The sequence below is a fragment of the Trachurus japonicus genome, chromosome 17, assembly GCF_045865225.1.
Source record: "Trachurus japonicus isolate A0001 chromosome 17, Traja_1.0".
NCBI lineage: Eukaryota > Metazoa > Chordata > Actinopteri > Carangiformes > Carangidae > Trachurus > Trachurus japonicus.
The window spans coordinates 8,071,141-8,096,178 of NC_140923.1; the positions used below are offsets into that span (position 1 = coordinate 8,071,141).

General features: G+C 42.5%; 2 protein-coding genes and 1 pseudogene across 2 annotated transcripts in view; 2 read left to right on the forward strand and 1 right to left on the reverse strand.

Annotated features, from left to right (window-relative positions):
• The first annotated feature begins 4,066 nt into the window (after positions 1-4,066).
• On the forward strand, positions 4,067-7,772 carry LOC146970065 (uncharacterized; annotated as a pseudogene).
• A 3,539-nt stretch (positions 7,773-11,311) lies between these two features.
• On the forward strand, positions 11,312-14,071 carry LOC146970066 (uncharacterized). Its single transcript, XM_085804583.1, has 3 exons — positions 11,312-11,352; positions 13,398-13,790; positions 13,888-14,071. Exons 1-3 carry the CDS (start codon positions 11,312-11,314, stop codon positions 14,069-14,071), a joined length of 618 nt encoding a protein of 205 aa, XP_085660709.1.
• Positions 14,072-14,861: 790 nt separating this feature from the next.
• LOC146970067 (transcription termination factor 1-like) overlaps positions 14,862-25,038 on the reverse strand; it is a 41,431-nt gene continuing 31,254 nt past the window's right edge. The window contains exons 9-14 of the mRNA XM_085804584.1: positions 22,412-22,497; positions 18,100-18,330; positions 17,571-17,632; positions 15,604-15,697; positions 15,334-15,503; positions 14,862-14,882 (exon numbers count right to left, since the gene is read on the reverse strand). Of these exons, the coding sequence (XP_085660710.1) occupies positions 14,862-14,882; positions 15,334-15,503; positions 15,604-15,697; positions 17,571-17,632; positions 18,100-18,330; positions 22,412-22,497 (664 nt within the window). The remainder of the gene's footprint in view (positions 14,883-15,333; positions 15,504-15,603; positions 15,698-17,570; positions 17,633-18,099; positions 18,331-22,411; positions 22,498-25,038) is intronic.

The following is a 25,038-nucleotide window of genomic DNA, read 5'->3' on the forward strand; positions in this document are numbered from 1 at the left end:
CCCGCTCCTCTGCCTCGCTGGAGCTCTGGAACTTCACTTCTCCCAACGCGAAGCAAACTTCTAAGCCGCCATTTGGATAAACTAACCGCACATTGGGGATCTAAACCCTTATACTTTCTCGCATGAACAAATATTTAAAACTTAATAAATTAACGACCGTTTCCTCCGGCGGCATGACGATGCCGTTCGGCCGGCTAAACGAGCACTGCAGGCGGGTTGAGGAGTCACTCCTCCTCCGCTCCTCTGGTGCTCGCTGCAGCTGGCTGCACCTCACTTCTCCCAACGCGGAGCAAACTTCTAAACAGCCGTCATTTGGATAAACTAACCGCACATTGGGGATCTAAACCCTTACTTTCTCGCATGAAAAAATATTAAAAATTAATAAATTAACGATCGTTTCCTCCGGCGGCATGACGATGTCGTTCAGCCGGCTAAACGAGCACTGCAGGCGGGTTGCTGACAGTCACTTCTCCGCTCCTCTGTCTGGTGCTCGGCTCGCTGCAGCTCACTGGAGCTTCACTTCTCCCAATGCGGAGAAAACTTCTACAGCCGTCATTTGAATAAACTAACCGCACATTGGGGATCTAAACCCTTACTTTCTCGCATGAAAAATTATTAAAACTTAATAAAGTGACGAAATAACAGCGCTACAGTGGGAAATAAAACAATAAGTAATGGCGGCGCGGCGGAAGTCGGGGTGGTGGAAGAGAGGTGTGTTTATGAAAGCAGTCTCCATGGTGACGTCACCGTAGGAGCAGAATCAAAATCTCGTAATTTTGTGGTGTGCAGCCTCATAGCTACTCTGGTTTAAACATAGAGCCCAAACGAAAAACACAGCCACTTTCAAACCCCAGCTTTTCAGGCAAGTTTCCACTGAGGTCCAACACCAGTATACATGTTTTAACAAGGAAAAATGTGATTTCTGGGTGATGACTCCTTTAATTACTAGGGGTGTCACGATTTCGATTTTTTATCGAAATCGATCGAAACTACGTCACGATCTCGAGCATCGAAGTCAAAGAGAGGATTGACGATCCTCCCCAAGCTACAACTGTCCATTGTCCCCATTGCGCACCAAGCGTCTTGTCAGTCACTGGTCCGAGTTTTCCTTTACTTTTTATTTCGAGACAACACTCACTCATTCTCTCTCTCTCTCTCTCTCTCCCTCGCTCTCTCTCTCTTTTTTTTTTTTTTACCGGCGGTGTCAGCTGATGTGCACGTCTGCAGCAACCCAAACAAATGCACATGTTGACTGGCTCTATTCCAGCCACATGATTGGTTCGGCGCAGCGGAACTCTCAATATCATTGGCTATTTGCCAAAACATGGATGAATGAAAACTATCGACCACGTCTCATATTTCTATTGAAGAAAAGTTATTTCACAATTTATAGCGTTTTATCACCCAGCCCTGGTGGGCTATTGTCCCTCCTACCTGGGAAACAGGAGGGAGACGCAGCTCTAACTACACAACACCGACAAGCACTGACAGCTGCATGTTGCAGAGACGTTATAAGATTAAAAAAAAAAAAATCAAATAATAAGCCGACGAAAAGGTGCAACTTGCCACTTTTTGTCGATGTATTACTTGCGAGGGCTTTCGGGGGATCTGGTGACGGTGGAGGATCCGGGACTGATTGACTGTGGGCCACCGCCAGTCTGATCAGTTCCATCGCAGCGCTGCAGCTGCAGCTCTGCCCCGCTGTCTGTCACATGACTCTCGCGTATCAGCGCAATCTTGTTTACATTACATTAAGCCGACATCAGGAGAATAATGAGACACAACGGTAAATTAATGAAAATTAAATTATGATAATGTACAGATATAAATTATATTTGTTTCAAAACCTTGGGGGCAATTTTGGCCCCTGGATCATGATTTTTGGGGGCATGTTACCTTTATATTGTAAAGAAATTATTTAAATGTGACCATTAGTGCCTAATGTGATGCATTATGGAAATTGCATCACTTATCCCATCTTTTGAAATAAGATTTACTGTACAAAATTTGATGAATAAAACCAATGATCGTAGACTAGACTAGTCTGAAAATAGCATAGGCATCTGTGTTGTAAGAAAAAGAAAAAAAAATCGAGAATCGAATCGAATCGTGACCCTAAAATCGAAAATCAAATCGAATCGAGGATTTGGAGAATCCCCTATTAATTACTATTTTGGTTATTTTGTTTTAATTTTGTTTTTTTTCTCTCATTAATTCATTTGTTATTTTATTTTGATAAGATACATTTAATTTTACTTATTTATTTTATGGTGAGGTTCTCGATAAGCCCTCCTAGGGTTTCTAACCTCTCCAGCACTGTTTCATTGTAGTTTATCATATATTATCTATTGTATATTTTCTTTCAAATAAAGTAAGTAAGTAATGCATCTCAGCCAAAGCATATTGTAGTAGTGGTTGGGTTATGGAAAGACAGACTCAAACTTGGAGCCAGACCCGGCCAGGCTACAGGAGAGATCAAAAATATGGAGGGGTCCAGGACAGTTGTAAGGATGTTTTTAACCATCTAATTCTTCTTTACTTTTTGTCCCAGTATTATGTGTAACACATTGTATCTAATTTCAGAGCACTGGTCATGATGTTTGTGGGCCGGCAACTTTTACAGCAGCCAGAGAAACATCCCACAAATCACGAGCAAAGCTGAATGAGGAGGGGCTCGAAATCGCTGTGTGCCGCCATGGAACGTTGCTACAAGGCCTGAACCACTACCGTGGGGAAATATATGCATATCCACTGTTCTTGCAGAAAGAATTGTGTGAAAAGGCAAACGCGACGTTCTTTTGTATGGACATCACTTGCAGGTAGTCACAACCGTTGACTTTTCCGCAGGTGTGGCAATTACTACTGAGTTCTTATTGCATGGGTTATCAGAGCTCTGTTACACTGGTCAGACCACACTCATTTTGTGGTGAAAAAAAAAAAATCATCAGACGTATGAACACACAGACTCAAGTTGAAAACACTACCAATACCAACCTTTTCACTCCAAGTCCTGCTTTTTGTCCTTACCATTATGAACCTCAAATGCTGTGGTGTTTTTTCTATTACAGATATTGGCCATACCTGAAAAAAATGGCAGAGAAGTTGCCAGAGCTCCAGCCTCTTGTAGACATGAAGCCATTTCTCTCAGTAATGCATGCCAAAGCTCACACTGGCAAATGTGAGGTACAGTGGCAAGTTAAATGTTTGTATCACAACACTGATTTTAAGTGTCTTACCTCTTCTCTTCCACTAGAAATATACTGTAGCTTTATTTATATCTCTTCAAGCTCAGATATGTTAGTTCACATCCATGAAATGATTTTGATTATTATATGTAATCGTGTTATGCATTTATTAAGTTTCCTGTAGGACCAGAGATATACACTACATGCTTTTAAAGTGCTGTTCTGTGTGCACATCATGCCCGTGTGTAGGTCAGGTGTGTCCAGGAGCAAGAAAGTAAACACAGGAACAAGGCCTTGTCTTCACGACTAGTGTATACGTCTCTGACAGAGACATAACCTATGTCAAAAGCACAGTTGTCATTTGCTCATAACCATGATGATTATCTGAACAGTATAGCATCATAATGCTGAATGTACTTTGAGGAAACATCTTGAAAATCCTACACTGTTTTACGCCTTGTAAAGGAAGGCATGCTGCCCCCAGATGACTGAGCAAAAGAAATATTAAGCATGTACAATAGCACTAACATGCTCACATGTTCTTGAAGTCTGGAGAGGTGCGTTTGCAGTATGAACCAGATCAGAGCCAATTTGGTATAAGGCCAAGATAACCATCTCGTCTCAATGTGGGACTTTTAATCTGTACTAGAGCTCAGTTAGCATCTCCAATGAACCACATTAACCAAGCAAACATACAAGGAACTTAACCAAATAGGTTGGATGTGAAAGCATGACTCTAATACAAATGTCTTAATCTTATTGTCTGTTTTTGGAATAGGTGAGGTGGGGGGGGGGACCAGGAGGGTGCAGGAAATACAATTGGTGAGGAAGTCGAACAAGTCAACAGCTTCCTGTCAAGAGCAGCTCTCACGACAAAATATATGACCAAGTCAGGTTGGTAAAAGCAAAATATATGCTTGGAAATAGCATCAAATGATAAAATGTATTTTAGTTTTATGTTTGCATAATTTCCAGGAGGTTTTTTGTTTGTTTGTTTATTGCAGGCAGAGCTGACATGATTACGGTCCTCGCCATGGCATGGAACAATTGGAAACATGAGAGTCTCCACAAGGCACTGGCCAAGAGATTTGTCAAAGTAAGAAGTCTGTGGGTCTATGTTGTATGTTGAAATAGGGCACCATTTATGCAGAGTGTGAAACCCAAGTACTGAGGCTGAATCCTCAGCTACAGCCCTTGGTCTGAGTCCCACCTGTGGCTCTTTGTTGCATTTCAGTCTTCCTCTCTTTCCCTTTTTTCCTGGTGCTTGTCAGGTGTTCTAATAGGCCTGTTTGATTGATTGATTGATTTTAAATCATAATCACAATTATTTTGTTAGGACCATGTTAGAAAATTAATCAGACATTATTTAACTAGGGTATACAGTACAGCCCCCATTCATCTATCTGGGCTGCGCTGGGGTACCGTAGTGACTTCCGCCTCCTTCTGCCCATAACGCTCTCCCCACACACTCTAAACAAACATGTCAACGTTTGCTAAGGCGCAGTGAGGACTTTGTTGCCACAAAGACTAGTGGTCCTTTTCCACTACACAGTTACAGCTCTGTTCTGCTCGACTCGGTTTAGGTCTTTTCCCATTACAGCTGAGTTCTTCAGCTTGGGTGGGCGGGTTCGTCATATCAAAAGACACAGCACACATAAATTAGTTTGTCATTTCCCCTGTAAACTGTAAACTGTTTTCTTGTCTGTAACAACATCTATTGCACGTCTGTCCGTCCTGGGATCCCTCCCCTGTTGCTCACCCTGAGGTTTCTCCGATTTTTCCCTGTTAAAAGGGTTTTCCATGGAGTTTTTCCTCAGTCGATGTGAGGATCTAAGGACAGAGGATGTTGTTACGATGCCATGTAAAGCCCTTTGAGACAAACTGTTTGTAAAAACGGGCTATACAAATAAAATTGCCTTGCCTTGCCTTGCCCAAAAAATCGTTATCGGAAATCGTTTTTTGAGAGAAGAAAATTGAGATTTTGCCCTGATATATCTAACCAAAAATAATAAAGGAGGCGGTGGGTAGATCAACAATGACCATGTAGGAATAAAATATTGTTTGTAAGGAATGGTTATTTATTAATTTGATTTATTGTCAATTAATTGTTAACAGCTGTATGTTGAGAGTTTACACCTTGGGCTCTTGTATTCATCTCTCTTTTTCAAACCTTCAAAATAGGCCACACAGAGAGCAGATGTGGAAGGAGCCAACCTCCAACATCTCCAACAGGAGCTGAACATATCTCTGGAGGACACAGAGCAGTGGGTAGAGGATGTGAAGCAGTGGGCGGCCTCTGGTGTGTAATGTGGTTGGTGGTTGTGTGTCAGTATAATAGGTCTTGTGATATTTGACTACATGACGTTTTACATCTTGCCTTGTTTCTATTTTTCGAGAGAGACCTACATGTAGTGCTGACAGTAGCCAAGAGGAGCTCCAGAGGGAGATAGAGGACATGATTTATTCCATAAGAAAGAAAAAAAAAGATCCTTATCGACAAAATGGTATGAAGTATTACATCACTCAACAGCTTATGCTTGTTCTTTTCCTATTTTTGTTCTTTTCTAATATTTCTTTTAATCACAGACAGCAACAAAACGACGCAGCGAAGAAGGAGGAGACTAGCTGAGGTCAAGAAAAAACTGAAAGACACAATCATGCACTACAATGCTGAACCTGCATTTGAGCCAAAAATTGACATTGAAGCTGTGTGCAGTCTCTCGGACAATGTCATTTTGCCTTGGGATGCGCAAGGAGATGGTAAGCAAGTGTTTTTTGTGATTTTGAAATTCATAGAATTCAAATAATGCGAAGCTCCAGGCAGACGAGTCAAGCTGCGCCCATCCTGATCAGCTGATCAGTCACCTGCTCTCCTCATCCAAATAGAAGCGGGTTATTTAAACCCCCCAGCTCATCCCTGGCTATGATGCCGCTGCTCTGCAGCTACTGCTTACATCTCGCTGCCGCCCATGAGGTTTTGCAAACCCACCTCCTCCCCAGCATCCTCCTGTGGGCTCTGTCTCTTGATCCCCTGTGGGGGGTCTGCTTCATTCCCTGTAATGTCTGCCAAAGCAGATCATTCAGGTAACGAATTACTGAGACAGAGCCTGACACCAAACCTGCTGCAGCCATGCTCAAGGATACCTATGCTGTGCTTCAGCTTGCCATGCTTACGCTCAATAAATGATTTGTTCTCATTCCAGAGTAGTCTGACTGAACTGTTGTACGTAGTAAAATGCTTTGATGGTTTCATATCTGTTCTCTTTTCCAAAACAGTGGTGAGTCTACGCTTGAAGAGGCGACTGTTTGACCAGGTCATGCTGGTTAGGTGAATGGAAGGAAAGAGATGACCCAGCATTGTCAATATTTGAGAAAGGCTTTGGGCAAACTTGATAACCTCCTTCGCCAGGTTGACCAGGACATCAAGAACCACGGTAGGTTCCACACAATCTCCCCTTACTAAAAGGAGGATGCATTCTCAGTGACTTTGACATCTTTCTAAACCCGATGACCAAGTTCGAGTTGCACTTAAGTCGCACACACACTGACTTCAGACTTGAGTTGGACTTGTGTCTTTGGACTCGTGAGCAATCATTATTTTCTTGGCTTGTGCCGATTTTTGTCATTATAAAATACACTGCTACAGCTGAGCAGCGCCACATGATCTGTATTCAGATTGAGGTTAGATCTTCATATATTGAACTCCTTTTATACAAAGTACAGCCAAACACAGGCTATAGAGAGAGGAACAGCAGAGTGACAGGTGTGATAGGTGAACTGGCTTGGGTTTTTTTTTTTTTTTTTTCCCCAGAGCATTGTGTGTTTTCATTATATTTACTTTCCATATATTGTTATATTTACTACTTTGCAATACCCTGTTAAAGTGATCATATGCTAAACAACAATCTATACTGTATGCTAATAGATAAAGGGGTGATGATGATAATACAGTAAATGCTTTGAATTTCTTACATTTCTTAGCAGATTGGATAGCAGCAGATGATAGAAGGGTCATTACAACCAGAAGAGACAGGAGAGCTTTATTTTTTAGAGACTTGAGGCTTGATTGGACTTCCTAAAAAGACTTGTGAACATCTCTGCCAATGACACAATACTATGTAATGATAAATCAGTGCCACTGAGCAGTAAAATGGCATGTAGTGACATGTAATGAAAGTACCACACTAGTGTCATGTAATTATTGCAGTTTCATCAAATCTAAACACCCTTTTTTGGTCACAAATCCATTAACATGTTCAAAATGCCTGATCCAGACTTCATTGATCAATATAAGCTGCTTTATTTATCAACATTTTCTTTTCATTTTAGTGTCATCCCCAGATATGCCTGAAGAGGGATACAGGGGACTACACTACTGTCTTCTTCACAAGCGGCACCTTCTTAATGAGAAACTGAGCAGTGACCAGCACCTATGTCCTTGTGGATGCAAGCTCCTCTTTCAGTCCATTTGAGGAAGACAAAGAGGACACAGAAGAAGAGGGGGAAGAAAAAGAGGAAGAGGAGAGTGAACAGGACAATACAGTAGCAGTTCAGAAGAAGAATTGTAGACAGATGACACTGGATTAAAACAGACAGGATTCATAGGAGACATCACTGCATAAAGCCCTTGCCTGTCATGACAGTTCATCACTGCATCCACTAATGTCAGCTGAAACTATTAGTAATGGTTTGGATTGATATTGAATTCCAGTTTTAGTATAGTGAAATGTACAAATTTGTCCATGTTGGGGAAAGTGAAAGTATAGGTTTCATCATGGAAGTACCTCAAAATTGTTGCAAGTGAATGTATTTGACTTCATCAATATCTGTGTCTGGAGATCTGAGAATAGTTGGGGGGTGGGGTTCTGCTGACATGCATTGTTCATCTACACTATGTAAACATAAACCATGACATCAAGATTTCAGCTTCATTAAAAAAATTGGCTAACCCACTGCTACTCTGTCTGTTGTGTCTTAAGTCCACTTGTGGTAATAATAGATCATAGATGATGAATATAGTGTATATTTTATTATTGTGGTTGTATTATTGTTATTGATAAAAAAAAAAATAATAATAACAATATGATAATAATAATACTTTAAATTATTATTGATGATAATCATAATAATAATCATCATCATCATCATCATCATCATCATCATCATCATCCCCGCCGGGAGGGAGAGACCCCGGGGAAGACCCAGGACACGCCCCTTGGGATCCTCCCGGAAGCGCCAGAGGAAGTTTGGGTGTCCCTGCGCAGACTGGATGGATGGATTAGTGTGAAAATAAAACTCACAAATAAAAATAAAAAAAGAAAAATAAGAAGAAAAATAAGAAAAAAACATGTAAGATAATCATATCTGACAGATTTACGTCTGAATTAGTAATTTATATTGTATCTGACACCCTGCTGAGGAGGTGTTTTAAGGAGCTCTTCCAGAGCAAAGGGGGAAGGAGGGTGTCTCACTCTTCCCCCAGGAGGTTTGCTGAGTTTGGGAGGACATCGTAGACTGCATGCACAAGGAACCGAATGTGATGGAAGTCTGCCCTGCATGATGTTTGACCAGGTGACTTTGCGTTGCAATGTGCTCTCCCATCTTGTCCATGCTGCCTGCTGCCTGAGTCCCACTGCCCTTCTTCCTCCAGGCCTGCTTGAACCTGTTCCTGGAGTAGTTGGTGTCTCTCCTTGCCCCAGGCCTTGCTGACCTGGGTCTCTGAGAGTTAGCCCAAGCCGGCTCTTCCTGATGCCAAGGCCTCCACCAGAGCCTTTTGCCTTAGGCGTGACTCTGCCACCTCCACTGCCTTCCATTTACTTCCTGTCCTCACCACCAGACATCTTGAACCAAACATAATGCAAAAACTGAAATCACAACAGCTATTTGTCAGTGGATTTTGAGTAGGCCTAAATCAGACCCCATTTTTATTATGTCTGATAATGCTCACCGTCACTGGGCAACACTAGTTTGTGTGAATCCTTATCTTCATGTCTATGCACTATAGCCAATTGGATGTTAACACATCTCCCCTTTGCTGTCTCGGTCCACCTTTCTAGTATAAGAATCTGGGGCCGTATTCCTAAAGATTCTTAGTGCAAAGAGTTGCTCCTAGTGGCCAAATTCTAAGAAAATTCTTAGAATCATGATGTTTTCTTAGAATTTCTCCTAAAAGTTAAGAGTAGATCCTAGTAAAGATAAAAGCTATTCCTAAAGAATCCTAGCTCTTAAGAGAGCTCCTAAGGTGGGATCTGTTAAGAGCAGGGAAGAGGACTTTTAAGTGGCTTAGGAGTTCCCTAAGCAGAGGACAAAATGGTGGACAGAAGAGGCAGGAGAGATATTCTCCAAACACTGGATGACAGTGAATTAATGAAACGCTACAGATTGTTCCTGTTCCTCTGTCCAGTTGGGTTTCCTTGTTCTTTTCTTCTCCATTGCTGTTCACTGGTTTGTGGTAGATTTCAAAGCCAACCAACACTGCTTATAGGCCGGTCAGCAATCACAGACACTGATGAAAGCTGAGCCATTTTACCCTCGTTAATACCAAATTGAGTTGGAAAGTTGAAAGTGCAAAAATTACCAGCATGGTAATTAATATAAGCAAATAAATCTAAGTTTCACTATGTGAATACTGTGCAAGTTTTCACACATTTTGTAGGATAATTTTAAAGTATAGCTTACTATTCATTTAACAGATATTTTCTTTTATGTGAAATAATTTTTACAATTACACAGTCTTCATAAGATTGGATTCTATGGTTAAATTTATCGATTTGAGGGTCCATCCTTTGCCCATTATCACCAAAAGTATATTTTTTATCTAGCTTTTTTTTAAAGTATATTTTTTGGGCATTTTGGCCTTTAATTGACAGAACAGTTGAGAGAGAGACAGGAAATGGGAGGCAGAAAGACATGAAGGATAGGACTGCTCCACAAGGGATTCGAACCGGGGCCACCTGCAGTGAGGACTATAGCCTCAACACATGGGGCGGGTGCTCTTTATCTAACTTTTAGGATCAACCAATCACAGCGTTTGAAATGATGACTCATACCTAGCAACGGGGGTCAACCACACCTCCTCACTAAGATAGGAGTTTCTGTCCACTCCTTGCTCAGAGTTCTCTGAGAGTGTTGTGGAATCACTCCTAAGCTAAGACTCCTTGCTAGGAATTTTTAGGTTAAGTTAGGAGCTCTCTGAGTGGATTCTTAGAATCTTTAGGAATACGGGCCCTGAGCTTTACTGTTTGACCCTTAGAATTAAGGTGGCCTCACACACTTATGTTGTGTTGACAACTCTTCTGTTCCCCTTGATCAAGTAAATAAACTTCTTCAGCATAAGACATCCAGGACTCTGGCACTTCTTCTTCACTGGCATCAACACAAATTCCTCCCTAAAAATGTCCAATAGGTCATTTCAGATAATTATGTGTGTGTTTCAATGAAAAAAAGCATCTCAACAAAACGCTAATGTTCCAGAACATGCGCTCCACGTGGGAGCAGCAAAGTCTTGTAGCCCACAATCATTATCCTCAATCATGTTCAAACTTGCTGGACAAGTTTGTTTGTTTTATTCTTGCTCTATGAACAAACTAATTTACAAGTGAGTACAATCCAGCTATGTTAGCTTTCTTCCCAAGACATCCCATTCAAAACACATACAGGTTTTACGTCACAGTTAGTTTGCACACCATCTGCAGTCGAAAATACAGAGCCGTGGAAGGAGAAAAAATAACATTTATTAAATGGATTCACATACATCAATAGGACAGGGAAAATAGGTCTACTAATATAATTTGACAATATGAAAATCAATGAAGAGGTGAGACACCACATTCATGAACATAAAAACGTAGGACAACTGGGGAAAAGGTATGAAAAGATCTGATGTTATTTTCCACATACCCCGCCAAATTTCCTTGTTTGGCAAACAAAGCAACACAAGAATTGAGTAGTAAACAAAGTAAAAACTCTTCTCTCCCTGGATCCTCTTCAAAGTTCCCTTCAGTCCTATAACCTAACCTTACCTAAACCTCTCCCTACAACAGGAACATACGACAAACTGAATGAAGATTTTTAAAAATATAGTGGCAACCTCAACACAGCCACCAATCTTCCCACAAACGCAAACTATGGGGATGAACAACAGCCTCAGGCCGCCGCGGTTCCACGGGTGAGCGAGGGCCGATCACAGCCGCTTGTAGCTTTAATTTTGAATGTTGTCTTTTGGTTCCCAGGAGTTTTTCCACTTTGTCCCACTGTAAGACAGATAGATAGACAGCATTACATTAGATAGCAAATATTACAAAGGCTTGGGCAATGAGACAAAGAGTGATATATAGGGGCGGTGTGTGGCGCAGTGGTTAAAGCGGCTGCCCCATGTAGAGGCTACAGTCCGCAACGCAGGCGTCCCCGGTTCGAGTCCTGCGCCGGGCAGACCTTTCCTGCATGTCATTCCCCCTCTCTCTGCCTCCCCCTTTTCTGTCTATCTCACTATGTGCTGTCAAATAAAGGCGAAAAAACCCCAACATTTTTTTTTTTTAAAAAGAGCGATATATATGAATACGGAAAGTAATCTTACATTGTTTATTTATGTCACACCTGTGTGGCAGGTAACACTAACAGGAAGGACTGTCTAGTCTTTTTTTTCTTGTATTTGTCATGAAATGCGTCTTGTAATCCCTTATAGGATGGGCCACAGTGGTGGCATGACACGAGAAGAAAAAAATCTTTCATTCATTCATTATTACTGTTATATTGTTTGAAATTGACTGGAAAATGTACTATCCTGACACTAAAATTTCAAATGACACATTGAGTCCTCTGATATGTAGGCATTTGTAATCAGAGTACCTGGTAAAAAGAACCACATTCTTTATATGTATACAACAGACTATATTGGAAGATGACACGAAAAATTAGTGTAGCCAGGTTAGATAAAATAGTCCATTATGTAACACAGTATGCATGTAGGACACAGCTATGTAGCGAGGCACCTACAAGGTGCAAACATAAAGCGCTAATGAAACTTAAATAAATCCCTACAGTGGTTTACTAACCTCAACAGTCACAATGTCAAGCACACCAGATTGCTTACTAAATATTACATACCACTGAAGACCAACTGCAGCGTTGCTGGTTATTTGGTGTAACAATGGCTACCCAGTTAATCTGCTGTCATGTGAAGAACCTTATTGAGTGTAGTGAGGTTTTAATGGTAAACATCTCCACTGTCTTTAGAGCTTTAAGCCAGAAAGAGTTGGAGCTCAATGCTCTGAGGATGGTGGGGATGGATCTGGACATTAGTAAGTGGCAGACGTGCAATAGATGTTGTTACAGACAAGAAAATAATTTTAAAATGACAATTTTTCCACAAACTTTTCCAAGAAGGGGGGCAACCGCCATTCTGACATCCCACCAGTCCGACGTAGGGCTCTAACTGTCTAAATGGCAACACTTCATTTTCTATCAAATGTCCCGTCATTCTGACAATTCTTGCCTCCTATGGTCGGAATGACGGTATTTTCTTCTTCTTTTTTTTTAAACATCCTGCCTTTCCGACAATTCCTTTAATAGTGTATTTTTTTCCCCAAAAGATTTTGCACTGGTTGGGCTTAGGCAATGAAGAAAGGGCTTGGTTGAGTTTAGTAAAAAGAGCAGGTAGAGGTGAGAGGTGAGGTAGAGTCAGTAGAAGGGAGTCACCTGCTGAGTAACGCACATTTCTTTATATTGAAAGCCTTGTCGGAATGGTGGGACGATGGCATGTCGGAATATATGGTGGCATGTTGGAATGACAGCATGTAACCTTCCAAGAACTAAATAAAAACTACAATGAACAATGCAAAACTAACTAAAACTGAACCGATTTGCAGAAAACATCAGCTTAGTCTTAATTTTCTAGAAAACGCCACAGCTCAATATGGGACGACTTGGGAGTACGACCCACAGGTAGATAAGAGTGAATGGAACCTGATGAGGACTGATGGGAACATTATGGGATGCGAATTTGGAAGTTCATCTTCAGAGGTCTGTTTCTCCTAAAACATGAAAAACTAAGACAAAATAAAAACTAAATAAAAACTAGTAAATTCCTCAAAAATAAAAACTAAACTAAAACCGCGTCATCACTCATTGAACTCACTAAAAATAAACTGAAATAAAAAAACAAACTGAAAAACTAAATGCAAATGTTATGTTATGTTTATTTCCTCCTCATAGGCACCAAATCATAGGCACCAAATCCACCCTCAGCAAAACCGGACCCATCTCACTCACCATCGACACCTCGACCATCACTCCCTCCCCCCAGGCACGCAACCTTGGCGTTATCCTGGACCCCACCCTCTCCTTCCATCCCCACGTCAGCTCCGTTGTCAAGACCTCCTACTTCCACCTCCGCCGCATCGCCAAAATCAGACACTGCCTCTCTCCCCCTGCTGCCGAATCCCTCATCCACGCCTTCATCTCCTCCCGCCTCGACCACTGCAACTCCCTCCTCACCGGCATCACTTCCCATTCCCTCCATAGACTTCAAATGGTCCAGAACTCTGCTGCCCGCCTCCTCACCCACACCCGGTCCCGTGAACACATCACTCCCGTCCTCCACTCTCTCCACTGGCTCCCCATCAAACAGCGCATCCACTTCAAAATACTCCTCCTCACCTTCAAAGCCCTCCACCACCTGCCCCCCCACCCTACCTGTCTGACCTCCTCATCCCCCACCGCCCCCCCGAGCCCTCCGATCCTCCTCCACTCTCACCCTGACCGCACCACCATCCCCATTAAAAAGCTTCGGTGACAGAGCCTTCTCCCGCACAGCACCCCGACTCTGGAACTCCCTCCCTCAATCTGTTGCACTTCTCCCACATTCCTCATATTCAAATCCCGTCTGAAAACCTACCTCTTCTCTCAAGCCTACAACCTCCCCTATCCATAACCACCTGACCTCACCTCCATCCTCTGTTCCCAATCCCTACTCATCTCCCCTATTCTCCCTTCGCATCATTTAAATTAATTAATTAGTGTTTGTCTGATTTACTTGAAATATCTTCAGCCTGCTTGTGTATTGGTTACTTTTTCTGTAAGTTAATGTAATTATGAGGAACGAATGTTTTGAACATCTGATTATTTCACAATTATGGTTAATAGCTACACTGTGGAAATGAATAAGGTCCAGTAATATGTATATGTTGTTTGTATTGTTTATGTTTTGTTGTTTTGTCTTGTTTTGTCCTGTAGATCGTTGTGAGTTGTTGTGGTTATGGATGTTGTTATTTTTGTATTTATTGACTGCAATGGACAGTTCAACTGTGAAAGTAGACTCCAGGAAGAATAGTGATGGCCTTTGCCAAAGCTAATGGAGATCTAAATAAATGAAATGAAATGAAATCATAATTGTCTGCTTGTGTTGTCTTCTGTCCCTCCCCCATTGTCTGTCATTACCCTCCTCTTGTCTTTTGTAAGCGGCTTTGGGTCCTTGAAAAGCACTATAAAAATCCAATGTATTATTATTTATTTGATATGGACATCACAAATACATTGAGACTGTTCCAGTGGACAGAACAGATGCTTTGCTTGGGTGTGTTTAGCACATGTGCTAATTTTCAACACCAGTCCATAGGCGGCAATTCAAAGGCACAGAACATATTATCAACAGTATAAGATAAAACCAAGTGCATGACACTACATCATGACAGTAGTATACTAAAAAATACAGAGCACAAGATCAACAAGAGGAGATTGAGTAAACAGAAATCATGATCCTAACAGTAAAAATAGTAACAATGAAAAAGTCCATAGTTATACATGTGAGCATTGTTGTTTTGCTTTTAGCCATGCTTTTAATCCTCTATTAAACAAGTTTGTGTCAGTCTCCAGTTTCAGGTGAGTGGGTAGAGTGTTCCATAGGTTAACCCCTTTTATTGAGAAGGCAGACTGACCAAATAATGTTGTCCACTTGGGAACAATGCAGTCGCCATTGTGGGAGGCTCGTGTGTTTACTTGGCTTGAGCTACAGCGTCTTTTTATCAGTGCAGAAAACAGGGATGATACACAGTTATGAAGACATTTAAAAACCAGTCTGATATTACAGTCAATTATAAAGTTTTAAAAAGCAAGAAGGTTGTGTTTTCTCAGGATGTAAAGAGAGACTCACTGTGCAGTGGGAGTCTGACGATTGGCTGCTCCGTCGGTCACACCCACTTCCCAGTCCACCAATCACACACCAGGACAGGCTGTCGTGGAAGGTGAGGGAGTAGCTGTCGGACCTCCTCCTCTTCCTGCTCTCCCCCCCGTACTCTCCCTCCTCCTCTTCCTGGGAGGGGCCTGAGGAGATCACGTTGAATGGAGTTGTGTTAAAGTCAGAAGATCACAGCTTTGTTTCTGAAAAGCAGTGAGGTGACGACGTCTCCGAGGAGACACTCACCTGGGTCGTTGCTCCGGCAACTCCTCCTCCTCCTCCGCCTCCTTCGCCTCCCCCTCCTGTCTGGTGATGAAGAGCGACTCTCTGATTCCCCCTCCTATAAAAACACAAACACCACACACTTTTATTAGGACTCAAATCTGTGAATTTTAATCTATCAATAAATAAAGTCATAGTTTTACAAGAAAAAAGTCATAATATTACGATCAAGTCATAATATTTTAATCTGTTAGAGGAGGAGAGTTGTTAAAATGAGGCCGTGGAGCATTTTGTGAAGTTGTACTTCAGTATATCTTTCACAAACGGGTCCATGGCACTGGTCCGACCTCCCATTAGTCCGACCTCCCATTAGTTCGACCTCCCATTGGTTCGAACTCCCATTGGTCCGACAATCGGAGTAGTGAGAGTTCGAACTAATGGGAGGTCCTCATTAGATCGAACTGGACTAGTTATTAGTCCAACTCTCCATTCTTACCGTTCACTATGCATTTATATCATTATTCATATAGGCTCCACCTGTCAATAAGACACACGTGGAAGAAGAGGTGCAGTTTATTGTGTTTCACCAACGAGGAGCTGTCATTACGCACGACTTTTACGCACTGCTGCGCGCTCATTAGTGTCCGTAATTAAACCTTGACACTCATATCAAATCAAACTTACATTACAGACGGGTGGATTGGGTTCTCTGTCTCTCTCTCCCACTCCGAACAGACAGACGGACGCAATCAGAAAGGAAACAGAGGCTGCGCATTGATCCTTTTTTCCTTTCTGGGATCAAACGGATCATGTGCATAATTAACTGCAAAACAAGCACTTCATATTAATAACATATAACGCTCATTATGCTTCCAGCCTGTCTAGCCTCTACCTGGTGTTTTTACTAAACTTAACCAACTCCTTTCTTCATTGCCTGAACCTAACCAAAGCCAAATTTACTTTTTTTTCTCTCTCTCTCTCAGTCTGCTGCCAGCAGCAGCAGCGGCTGCAGCAGGCTCGCGCCCGTGAAGTGAGCTCAAGCCGGCCAGGTTCAGCCGTGCTCGAGCGGAGGGGGGGAGAGAAAAAAAAGTGTATTTCTTTTACTCTGTACTCTGAGAGGGGGGGCTTTGATTATCAGTTTACACATCTTGATCAGCATTTTTGATGGTTGTGCGCGATCTGACATGATCTGGCTCTCTGACTGAATATGGTGATATTCTGGGCCGCGCGTGTATGTGTGTGATGTGCGTAGAGAGAGAGAGAGAGAGAAAGCTGCATGCTCCTATCAATGGAAGAGCTTGTCACAAAGTAGCGATGACAGTTCGAACTAACGGGACCACCCATTGGTTCGACCTCCTATTGGTCCGACTTGTGGTTGATTTTGTCGGAGTAACGGGAGGTCGAACCAATGGGAGGTCGGACCAATGGGCAGTTCCCTCACAAACAAGGAGATACTTCATCTTTTGGCTCATCAGCACCACATTGTACATCAGTATCAGGACTTTGAAAAGAAATATGCAAGAAAATGCATCTATTCTGCAGAAAGAACCAGGCGGACATGGAGGAAATCGCTGCTTTTTTCTCATAAAATTGCCACTTGCCACTCTCGTAAAACAATGACTTTATTCACAGAGTCTGTGAAAAAATGTTTTCTCAATGTGGCCCTAATACTCAGTATAATACTAGTATAAATAAACTAAATTACAAACAAAACTAAAAAAAAAACATGTTCTGAAGTAGGAACTGATCAAGTTTCATTTATTTCTAAAAAGTTTTGCCACAATTTTTGATGCCTTGAGAAAGGTCTGTGACCGAAACGTAAATATTTCAAGCGAGAAGAAGTTTATCTACTAGTCTCAACACAATTTTGCCTAAAATCTGCCTCAAATTGAACTTAAAAATATGTTTTAAACATGTTTAGGACATAAACTTAGTATTGACACTGTGGCATTATAGTTTTCTCTACAGAGCCATAAAGCTGTGTGTCTCACCTCTGTCCCCCTCCTCTCTCTCTCGGTTTGACCGTCGGCTTCGTCAGAGTTCGGTTGCCAGTCTAAAAAACAAAAACAGAAATAAATAATGTTAGTTTGAGAAGTGAAGTGACATCACAACTCTAAAATAAACCAGATGTTGTTTCTGAGTTGTGTTTACTGCTGGATACAGTGACAGGTAGACAAGAGTCAAACACCACACGCTACAGAAACAGATTTGTTCCTGCTGCTGTTTGTCTTTTAAATAAGTTGCATTGCACCTTTTACTCCATTTTACTGAGGTTTAGCTCATTATTTATGTATTTTATTACTTGTTTCATTTATTCTTATATCTATTTGTCTTATAACTTATTCACTTCTCCCTGTGTCATGCTCTCACCCTAACCCTCGTCTGAACCAGAATTGGGACACCCCTACCACTTCACGTGAACGCGCAAAACAAAGGGTTAGGGCCAAGGGCTAGGGCTAAGGGGAGAATTGGAATTCACCCTTAGTTTGTTTATGAGGAAACTTTATGAATTCAGGTTGCTTCCTGATTGGCCAGCGGTCAGCTGACTGTTATCGACCTCGATGAAGTCCTGGTCGTCTTCATCCTGAGAGCTGAAGATGTCGGAGAGCAGGAACTGCTGCTGCTGCTGCTGCTGCTGCTGCTGCTCCTGCTCCTCCTGTTCCTCCTGCTCATCCTGCTCCTTCTGCATGAACTTCTCCAGTCTCTCCTTCAGGACAGGAACCTCCTTCTGCTGCAGGTAGTCAACGATCTCTGAGGACAGAATCATTTATGTGTTAAAGGTATAGTACGTAGGAATTCCCCCCATCTAGTAGCCTAGAAATCTAGCTGCACCCTAGCGGCAGCAAATATATTTGCTCCGTAGGTAGGTCTAGAAACGAGCCATAGGAACTTTTTGAGTCTCGAACACCGTTTGTGTTCACCAATCAAGCGCTCTATCTGTTTAGAGAGTCGTTGGGCGGGCTTAAAGGGACAACGAGGAGTTTCTCCATCGGCAGGACGAAAAATTCTGCGACAATAAAAAAGTCTCATATTAATGTGGATGAATCTATGTTACCCACACTTGTTAATGGGCCCATTTTCGATAAATATATCGTTTTGTCTCTATCGTTATTTTGTTATTATTAGTGGTGGTGGAAATGCTGGGCGAGCCGACCAGCGTTTCCTTACTTTCGGTTTCGTGGCGAGTCATGAGAATAACGCCGCCGAATCGCCGTTTATGGTCGGAACTACGACGGTATCTGATCGTCTTCCAACCTCTGACTTTAATTCTTGATGAATGAAAACATGAGTCTGTCTTGCGCCGGGCAAAGAATTCCACGGTGCGCAGAGGCTCATAAATGTAGTGCGAAAATGCTTCGCTTTTCCAAAACTCCTCGTTGTCCCTTTAACGCCATGACGACATACTTGCGACAGTGAAAAACATGACAAGATAGCTTTGGCAAAGGAATCGTTTGAATTGGCGTTGGCATCAAATTTGAAAGAATTAAACTTGTCATTTTCTTTGAGTTGAGCAAGAAACTGCACTGAAGTCATTCATTTCTAAGAAGGATGTATTTGGTGTTTTGCTGACGGGATATGGGAAAAGTTTAATCTACCGACGTCATCCTGCTCTTTGCTCTGATTGGTCGTAGCACTACCCTATTGGTGGAGAGGCAGTTTGAAAGACAGCCTTCATCCCGCCCCCTGGATTGAGCCGAGGTCTACCGGTCGTTGCCAGACTAGACATGTTAATGATGTAGTCTGGCTTGTCAGGCTAACCATCCAGCGGTGCGGTTGCATATCTGAACGTATTCTTGATGTTGCATTCAGGTGAAATGGGGCAGACGTCAGACAGACAACAGACGCTGCATGTAACAGGATAAACAAGCGTCTATGTAAACAAGAGGTCCGCCAGCACGAGGCAAAACAATACAGGCGTGACAATATGTTGTCATGGTGATGTGGTATTGTTTTACCGTCTTTCTCTGGTGGAGTAAAATGACATCTGGTTGGTTTGCTGACGGCCGTCTGCCTGACTGCACCTGAATGCAACACCAGTGCCTCCGTCCTTCCTCACACTACACAGTGGTGACAGTTTTAACAGGCCGAGCCGACAGCTCTGCTGAGTTTCTGTGGTTACCTACTACGGTCACGCTGCCACTCAACCTAAAAAATGGCGATGCAACATGGCCGCCTCAGTTCCAGTGGTGTAGTGGGGATTTATTTACTGGGTGGACCCCATCGAAATACCAAATCTGTGACGTCACTGAAATAAATATGTGATGTCATTGAAATACCATCCACTGCCACACTTAGTTTAGTGTCACTGAACAAGACTGTAATGTTTAATTGTTATCTAGCCTAATGCCACTGTCACAATCATTCGCTCCAAAGTGTTGAAAGTCCAAGCCAAAGTGTTATAATCTCTAGACAAACAACTTTTAGACCAGACCTAGTAGGCCTACCTAATCATAACACATGATGCATGAAACTGACACAGAATTGAAATGAATCGCACCCAGTGGAAATTGCCCGTTACTTTGCTACACCTCTGCCGTGTGCATTTGTTTACAGCAAAGCCGTCAAAAAATCAATAGATGGAGCTGTGGATATATACGATGTTAGACGTGTATATTTGTGTAGTCATAAACAAAAGAATGCAGATTACGGAGCGCGTTTGTGTGGCGGTGCTGCAGAGAGGACAGCTGGGACATCGGGGCGGCGGCCAGGTAACTACACCAATGTTGCAAGGTTTTCAGACCAGGTGGAAGGCAGAGAGATCCGTTCTCACTCATAATCAGTGGCGCAACCAGCCGGAATCCTGTACGCACTGTGTGTACAATTTGTTTCATAGGTGGGAAAAAAAAAGCAATTTTGTTTATTTTGAGGGGGTGTGATGTTGTTTGTAACAGGCTAAACGTGCTCAGTTCATTGATTGTTAAACCAATCACTGAAGCCTACCGTAAAAGCCAGTGATTGTCCTTTACGTCATGTCATCTGTCACTTTTTGATTTCTGGTGCCTATGTACACTACCGCTATGTGATGATTCCCCCCGGTCCAGTATAGAAATGTCAAAAAGACAGATGAGCCTTTTCCAGGCATTTGAAAAAAAAGAGATCCAAACCCACAATCACAAACACGCAGCAGAGCAGCGATAATGAAGGTGCTACGTGAAGACTCTCTCCTCTCGTTAGCTCCAAACTCACTTGTCTGCAACGGCAGCTGATTCCGTGGGTGCTCCGGTGCTCGAGCACCCACTGACCAGACCAGATGCGCATTTCTCCGTGCCGGTCGGCAAGCGCCTCAGCTGTGTGTCTGCGGGTATGTGTAGCCTGTGTGAATGTGTGTGTTAATCTCTCACGCGCTCTGTTAAGATGAATCAACACAAATCGCTGCAGAGCGCGAGACTGGCACAGAGGCGCATGCTCTGGCGCATCTGGCACAATCGGTTAACGACACCGAAAGGAAACTGCTCCGGTCCGCGGCTATTTCGCGTCCGACGTCTATGTTAAGCACACGTTTTTATTGATATTGTAGCGTCCGACCGGACGTAACTACAACAACATAACACAAACTTATCTGACAGCTCTCACTTCTTCCTCTGCTCCTCCTCACTCACTCATCTACACACACACACACACACACACACACACACACACAGGACTCTGTCTTCACCCCGGCCCCTCAGTTTCTCATCCAACCATACCCTACCTGCCCGTACACATTCACAGTCAGTCAGAAATCACACAACTTAAACATCAGAACAAACACCCCCCCCCCACCCATTTGTTGTGTTTGCCATTTCTGTGCGTACATTGAAATTGAATCCTGGCGGCGCCACTGCTCATAACAAGTTACAAGTCATGTAGTTAACAATCACAATTACTCCAGAGCTTTTTAATTAAGGTGAAAATGTACATACCGTAATTTCCGGACTATAAGCCGCTACTTTTTTCTCATGCTTTGAACCCTGCGGCCTGTACAACGATGCGGCTAATTTATAGATTTTTACAGGCTAACGGCCTCCAGGGGGCGCTCTAGCAGGAAGCGCAAGTGAGACAGACATGTGGGGAAAGATTATGCGCCGAAGAAGACACTAGTTTTGCGTTTTGGTGCAGTGTTTTATTTTCTAACCAGTCATGTTACTGTCTGTTGGTGCTGTGTTGATGCCGTGTTGGTGCCTCCGGAGTAATTGTGATGGTTTAACTCGCTACATGACTTGTTACGAGTGAGAACGGAGGCTCTCTGTCTTCACCCCGTGTCCCAGCTCTCGTCTCTGCTGCACCGCAACACAAACGCGCTCCGTAACCCATAATCTTTTGTTCATGACGGTACTACACAAACACACACGCGTAACATCTTATGTTATGTAACGTTATCCACCGCTCCATTTATTGATTTTTCGACGGCTTCGTTGTCAACAAATGCACATGGCTAGGAGCGTAACCAAAACAGCGGAAAAGCGAGCGGACTTGTATAGTTCCACATATTCTTCCGTATAGCCTACTGTCTTTCTGTGTAAATATCTCATGTTACAACACGAAAAACTTGCGGCTTATATTCAGGTGCGGCCTATATATGTACAAAATCTATTTTATTTTAAAATTTAGCTGGTGCGGCTTATATTCAGGTGCGCTTAATAGTCCGGAATTTACGGTATTTATGAAAGACATTTGATTTTTGATAATAAAAAGCCAAATAAGTTACACACTGGGACTTTAAGAACCAGTTCATACTTGGTTCAGGTGTAGTACAGGTGTGTACAGGTGTAGTACAGGTGTGTACAGGTGTAGTACAGGTGTGTACAGGTGTGTACAGGTGTGTTCAGGTGTGTACTGGTGTAATACTAACCTCTGTGTGATAGCCTGGCCCAGTTGGGAACTCTGGAAACCTTCAGTCTGGAGAAACTCCGCTGTACATACACAGGAGTCACTCTCCTGAAATACACACAGTACTGGGGTTAGTACTGCAGGTAGTACTGCAGATAGTACCTCAGGTAATACTGCAGGTAGTACTGCAGATAGTACCTCAGGTAGTACTACAGGTAGTACTGCAGATAGTACCTCAGGTAGTACTGCAGGTAGCAGTGCAGATAGTACCTCAGGTAATACTGCAGGTAGTACTGCAGGTCATACCTAAGGTAATGCTGCAGGTAGTACCTCAGGTAGTATTGCAGGTAGTACCTCAGGTAATACTGCAGGTAGTACTGCAGATAGTACCTCAGGTAGTATTGCAGGTAGTACCTCAGGTAATACTGCAGGTAGTACTGCAGATAGTACCTCAGGTAGTACTGCAGGTAGTACCTCAGGTAATACTGCATATAGTACCTCAGGTAGTACTACAGGTAGTACTGCAGATAGTACCTCAGGTAGTACCTCAGGTAATACTGCAGGTAGCACTGCAGATAGTACCTCGGGTAGTACTACAGGTAGTACTGCATATAGTACCACAGGTAGTACTGCAGATAGTACCTCAGGTAATACTGCATATAGTACCTCAGGTAGTACTACAGGTAGTACTGCAGATAGTAGCTCAGGTAGTACTGCATATAGTACCTCAGGTAATACTGCAGGTAGCACTGCAGATAGTACCACAGGTAGTACTACAGGTATTACTGCATATAGTACCTCAGGTAGTACTACAGGTAGCACTGCAGATAGTACCTCAGGTAATACTGCAGGTAGTACCTCAGGTAGTACTGCAGGTAGTACTGCATAATTACACTTATGCTGCGTTCCAGACGAGGAGCCAGAACTCTGATCTTTCCGACTTGGGACTTGAACAGTGCAACTGAACGCCGCCTCCAGTCAGAGCTCCGACTCTGCCCCAGTGCAGAACCAGGCCACCGCCAACGGTGAAACATCGTTAAAAAGCATTTAAATGGTTGAGCGATGGAGTAAGACGTGTTCGCACGAGCTCTGATAACTTTATCTTTATTAAAACACTAAACTTTTGTAAATCCGCTCTTAAGATCCTCGGAACGACGCAAGAAGATACACAAAAGTGCATTGTAAAGACCAATGTAAAGAAACTACAGTATGTCAAAAAAAGGATAAAATAGAAAAAACGACCAACAAGAAGCAGGCCCCGACTAGAGTGCCTATAGAGAGAGAGTGGCGCCAGCTCGGTTCACTGCAATGGTTCAGTTTTTTCACAGCAATGGCGGCGCATGGAGCCCCTCAAAAGTTCCCGGAAGTTAGCATAAGCTAACCGCCGCTCAATGTATTCCAATGGAGCAGCTGGTCGGAGCAGCACTTGTTCAAGGTAAAATGTTTAAAAAATGGCATTTTCATATCAGTAGTGCATCTGAATTAAATCGACATGAGTAATTAAGTATGTTGGCGGATTATCCCCGTCTAGATTTGAATATTTAGAGAATATTAACAGATAAAAGTTTAGGCTAGCACTCTGGCTAACGATAGCAACACATGCAACAGGCTGCTAAATGTAATTCTGTTCTCTAAATATAACTTAATCCAACGCTGTCAATTGTCAGACTAGTAGCGAGGTTAATGTATAGGGAGTGTGATTGCAGTTAAACATAAAATTAATATCATTGAGGCTGCGGAAAGATGGGTGAAGTTTATGATATGAGGACGTTCTGGACTGCTGTCTCAAACATGGGAAAATGTTCTGATTTGCTAATTTATTTGTTAAACCACTGACTGATTAAAATACACATCTAGCCATGGCATGTTCTCAAGTAATCATACTAAACATTATATAAACTATTGGTCATATTATTTGATACACCTGTGCAACATCATGCAGTGCAGTATACCAGCTGTGCCATAAAATCTGCTTTCATAAATTTTATACATGTTCAGTTTTTGTTGACATCAGAAAGGTGTTCATTGTACTTTATGTTATTTGTTGAGATCATTGTGTGTTGGACTGCATTATCTCAACAATTGTTGCTCATATTTTGCCTTCAAGTATTTTAATGGAGAGGAACACTGTTGAATGTAATGCACCCCAGCACAGCAGCCACTATGACTCCCGTAAATAAACAGCAACTAGAGTGATCACCTTTTTGACTATGTCAGCTATAACTAGAAATATATACAGTATATATTTTTTTTATAAATGAAGAATGTATGGGCCAGAGCAATATATAGTTAATCAATAATCATAGACATTGATGCTGTACATCAGGAGAACTGACGAGTAAGGACCAATAGCTCAGGAGTGATGATGACAAGGATGTAACATGTCTCTTATGTGTTAACTGTTTCACCAGATGTGGGACAACAGCCATGGAGAAGAAATGCCTGTCTGGTGTTGCTGGATGTGTCACCTATGTTTTATTCGACCCCAAAGGATTTCCACATGGCCTGCTTAGGGCTACCCATGTCGGTGGTGACATTTATTACATGTAGCCCAATGGATTCTGCCCTCTCTTGTCGTTTCTACTGTTTTAGGAGCTGTGATTCTGTGATTCTTCTTGCATTGTTTTTCCTGTTCTGCTCTGTTAATTA